Source organism: Montipora capricornis, chromosome 5 (assembly GCF_036669925.1).
Source record: "Montipora capricornis isolate CH-2021 chromosome 5, ASM3666992v2, whole genome shotgun sequence".
NCBI lineage: Eukaryota > Metazoa > Cnidaria > Anthozoa > Scleractinia > Acroporidae > Montipora > Montipora capricornis.
In genome coordinates, this window is record NC_090887.1 from 22,714,282 (window position 1) to 22,719,281 (window position 5,000).

Genomic DNA, 5,000 nt, shown 5'->3' on the forward strand with positions numbered 1-5,000 from the left:
TGTTCTACATACTAAATAAGCCACATTCACAAATCGCATTTTAAACTTGTGAGAAAATGACGTCACTTTCTCCTCGATCCAGCTTTCTAAGGGCAAATTGGTGGGAAACCCGCCTAGTAAATGGAGGACCATTCAATAAAAAAATTCCATTTAAAATAAAGTCTTTCTCTGGGAATTATGGCATAAAATTTCACATGTCTAGTATTTAGCACAAGTACTTCAAAAATGTGAAGAAATAAGAGATGTAATTTTGGATCATAGCAACACTTTAAAGGACTTTGACTGTGGTATCGTTTCCATTGTTTCTGCTTTAAAACTGTGGGGAGGGAAGCTCCGGCATCAGCGATGTATCTGCTCTAAAGGAGACCAACAATCAACACGCTTTGTGGAAACTTTTTGTTATCGTCTTGCATGCCATAATTTGGCAGTTACCTGCAATTTTGGCATGGTATGCCAATCCCACACCACATAAGTTATTGTTGGCTGCTCCAGCTATGACGCCTGCAACTTGATTGCCATGTCTAGGAAGTAAAAATGCTACTTGCAATACATGCCACTTTAAAAATGACTGGTTTCTAATGCTACACTCTTGTGAAACAAACGATAAAACGTACAGTACAAATATGGCTGCTTACCACCTAGATCTAACAGATTACAAAACAAGAATTTACCTTTGATTCATGTTGTGGAATAAATACTGGTATCATATAACCGCAAACAAGAAAGAACACTTACCCAGACACTTGTCTTCCATCAGGGACTGGAATATCATCACGATCAACAAAATCATAACTTGCAGTGGAATCCTGATGGAGCAGAGCAGATTCATTGAACAAGGTAAAACGTATTTGCTTAAGTCAATTTCATACAGAAGATGATATTTCACACCACCAATAAGGTACCATAATATTATACATGTATGAACTGCAACTATATTATAATTATATTTATGATATGATTATAACAAGTCATTAATTTCTCATAAATCCACCTTGTAAAAAATGTGCTTTGGAATAGTCTATAGTACGTACTGCGAGATTAGGTTTGGTAAAATTAGCAAGTGTAATTAGTGTTTGTTCACCAGGTTGCCCTGTGCAGGAAATCAAACACGCAACCAACAGGAGGAGTTGAAATTAACGTGAAAAGTGCTTTGATCAAGGTAAATTAGTGTGTGCTTTTTATGATAATCATATTATATGTATCCTTAGTTTCTTGTAATTCAGTTACATGTTTATCACACAACAACAACAACAACAACTTCAAACATTTTACTTTAGACTGATCCAATTAATTTTACTGTTATCCTGAGATTTTTAAAGAAAATGACAAAACTTTTAAATTTATAAGACATGTTTCGGCAGAAACTTCTGTCATCTTCAAGGAATGTACAAAGCATTAGAAGTTGAATTTATAAGGTTAGTAGGAAAAAGTGCTAATTATGCTAGTAACAACGAAATGTACATAAAACGTGACAATGTGAGAATTAAAAGGGTATCCTTTAATTCTCACATTGTCACGTTTTATGTACATTTCGTTGTTACAAGCATATTAGCACTTTTTCCTACTTATAAATTCAACTTCTAATGCTTTGTACATTCATCAACTGAAGATGACAGAAGCTTCTGTTGAAACATGTCTTATAAACTTAAAGTTTTGTCGTTTTCTTTAAAGTTCTGACTTGCCTGCTAATATCCTGAGATTCTGGCGATTTTTCTTGGATAAAATCAGGGGAAACATTCAGTATATATTCAACACTCATGAATTACAAATTAATCTATTTTGTGTTTTGTTCCTGACTTTAACAAAGAAATCATTACGTAGTTGGAGGATAGTTCAGGATGGTTGCCATCCAATCCATCATCAATTACAGCCACCAGAACTCCTCTCCCAGTGTAGCTATTATTTCCAGACCATGCAGCCGTAATATTAAACGTTGGACCGTTTGATCTCTCCTGGAAAAAGAATATGCAAAAAAGACTCAATTTGTTACAGAACAAAGACAATAGACCAATTCGGCTAACTCAATGTTGTACCCAATTCAAATCTCTCGGGGTTAAGATTCTTTGTGTGTTAAATTTGCACGACAATGAAGCATTCACATTTAAATGATATGGAAATACTTGGAAAAAAACGTTTTATTCCCAAAAGATTTGAATTGGGTACAACATTGAGTTAGCCGAATTGGTCTATTATATGGGTAAGCTCTCAACAGAGATTATCTTGACCAAAAACAAACAGTTTTTGTAAAAGCTAATTAAGGCAAGGCAAACATAAGTTAAAATAGAACAATGTCCAAGGACAAATAGCAGAGGGGGCTGTGTTTGTCGTGCTTGAAATATTTCCTTGATAATAATAATAATAATAATAATAATAATAATAATAATAATAATAATAATAATTATAATAATAATAATAATAATAATAAGAATAGAACTTTTTCACACAATAATGCTTAAGGCTGAAAAGCTTGTGGGGTCATGCACAAATAAAATAAAATCAAATTAATACATAATAAATCATACTGGTTTTTGAGGAGAGGGGAAAACCAGAGTACCTGGAGAAAAACCTCTCGGAGCTGAGTTAGAGATCAACCAACAAACTCAACCCACATATGACGCCGGATCTGGGAATCAAACCACATTGGTGGGAGGCGAGTGCTTTTACCACTGTGCGATTGCTGCTCCCCAATTATGGAACTGGGCCCACACAAGGACAGAGAAAAACTTGTGACCTTTGGGTTAGATCACCGCTGCTCTACCGACTAAGCTACAACGTCAGAGACTTCAATTAATTCCTAGGTTCAGCAAGGCTTCAAATGTAACTCAAAGTAATTCTATTGGCTATCAAAAGATCTATAATCAATTTTGTTCCAAGTTCTTGTTAGACACCTTTACCAATTTAAATGGGGTTTCAACAAAACACTGACTTCCGGTCCATTGATACCCCTAATGACCCCCTCACTGAACCCCTCTAAAATTCTCTGGAAATAGCAATAAAACACACAAAAAAAAAATCAAGGCCGAATTAAAGTGATGAAGAAGTCGTTATCTATTAATATATATTGCATAATATTGCATGACATTATATTGTACACATCATATTTCGATCAGTAACATCACACTCCTCGTTGATGATGTTTGGACCAGAAACACAAGGGAGAAACTCTTTAAAACTTATTGACTGGCTCTAATTTTGAACTGCCAGAGATAACTCTCCACAACAGTACAGTCCAAACACAATCGCCTAGCAAAAATTCAATACATGTAAAAACGTATTCAGTATAATTGACTAAAAATTAATGTTATGAACTGTGGGACCTGGGGATATGCATTAAAACTATTTCTAAACCCACTGGAAGACAATGACAACTTCCCGTTGTCCCCAGCAATGTAGTTTATCTTCCCATGTATGACGGCTTTATTATAATTTTTTTCTTTTGCTCAATGAAACGTTGATAACAATATTTCGATCCATTTTCCACTTGTAATTTATTGGATGAAATAAATTCGATCCTTACGGAACCAGTTGGAACCAGTTGGTACGAGGCATATCAGGCAATTTACTATCCTCACAAATAGAAACTATGTTTTGTTATAATGATTTCCAGAGAATTTTAGAGGGGGTCAGTGAGGGGGGGGGGGGAAGCAATTGCCTGGGGGTCAACGTTTTGTCGAAATCCATTTAACCCATTGACTCCCAGGGGTTCCCCACTGACAAGTAAAATTTTAAGTACTGTATGGCCAGGTTCAGGCCGGCTTGGGACGACGTTTTGACGTTTTTCAACGTTTTTCAACGTTTTGTCGAAATCCATTTAACCCATTGACTCCCAGGGGTTCCCCACTGACAAGTAAAATGTTAAGTACTGTATGGCCAGGTTCAGGCCGGCTTGGGAGTTAAAGGGAACATATAGTTTTTCAGACAGTGGTTAACCCATTGTCTCCCAGGGGTTCCCCATTGACGAGTAAAATCGTCTGGCATAAGACAGAGTGAAATACTAAGTATGGCCAGTTCAGGCCAGCTTGGGAGTCAAATGGTTAAATGAATCATCTTAGGATAAAAGCTAACATGCAAAGGCCACAAACTCAAATTTTGAGAACTAGGAAAGATCTAGTGTCAAGAGATGCATTCTTGCTACAGAATATTTCGAAGCAATGTAGTCTATGCTTTCTTCATAAAAAAATTAGAAAAGAAGAAAGAGAAAGTTTGTCCTAACAGCCAACAAGCGGTGGTGCAGTACTATTAAACCTGGAAGATACCAATAAAAATTATTGGTCAAAACAAAATTTTAAACTATGACTAAGAGTAGTCAGAATTTCTATCTACAGAGACTATTCACAGAGTTTGTAAAACAATAGACCCTTCTCCAAAATGGCGGCCAAAAATTCAAGTATTAAGTTAAAATTAAAAACAAATACCAGCACTAGAAAGAACACCTTTACTTTAGTACCCCTGCAAAGTTTCAGCATATCAGATGTAATATCAGCTGAGAAAACGTAAGTTGAAAAATGAAACATTTGCAGACGTTCGTATGACTGGGGGTATGGCGTATACCCCCAGTGATACAAATGTCTGTAAATTTGTCAAATTCAACTTTAACCTCTCAACTGATACAACACCAAAATGCTGAAACACTGCAGAGTTACAAAAGTACAGGTGCTCTTTCTATTTTGTGGTATCAGTTTTTCATTCAGTTCTTTTTGTTCAATTTCCGTTCATGAGTGCAAGAAAGTCGATCAGCCTTTCCACGAAGTCAAATCGGCCATCTTGGATAACAGGCGAGAGACTGAGGACTAGAATAGAGCGGTTGAATTGCAGTGACGCATTGGCGGTTGATTCGAAGGTTGATTTGAAGTTTCAGGCTTAAAAAACCATGCGGATCAATAAAAGATAATCGGCAATAACAACTCCTTTACAAGAGGTAAGCCTTACGTATGAGAAGATAACATTAACTCTGTGGAGTAACTGCAGAATACCCGTCCACAATTTGTGTTCTTGTAGCG

General features: G+C 36.2%; 1 protein-coding gene across 1 annotated transcript in view; it reads right to left on the minus strand.

Annotated features, from left to right (window-relative positions):
- Window positions 1-5,000, minus strand: part of LOC138050105 (furin-like protease kpc-1) — a 46,196-nt gene that overhangs the window by 18,608 nt on the left and 22,588 nt on the right. The window contains exons 4-6 of the mRNA XM_068896578.1: window positions 1,818-1,952; window positions 736-806; window positions 433-521 (exon numbers count right to left, since the gene is read on the minus strand). Coding sequence (XP_068752679.1) covers window positions 433-521; window positions 736-806; window positions 1,818-1,952 — 295 coding nt within the window. The remainder of the gene's footprint in view (window positions 1-432; window positions 522-735; window positions 807-1,817; window positions 1,953-5,000) is intronic.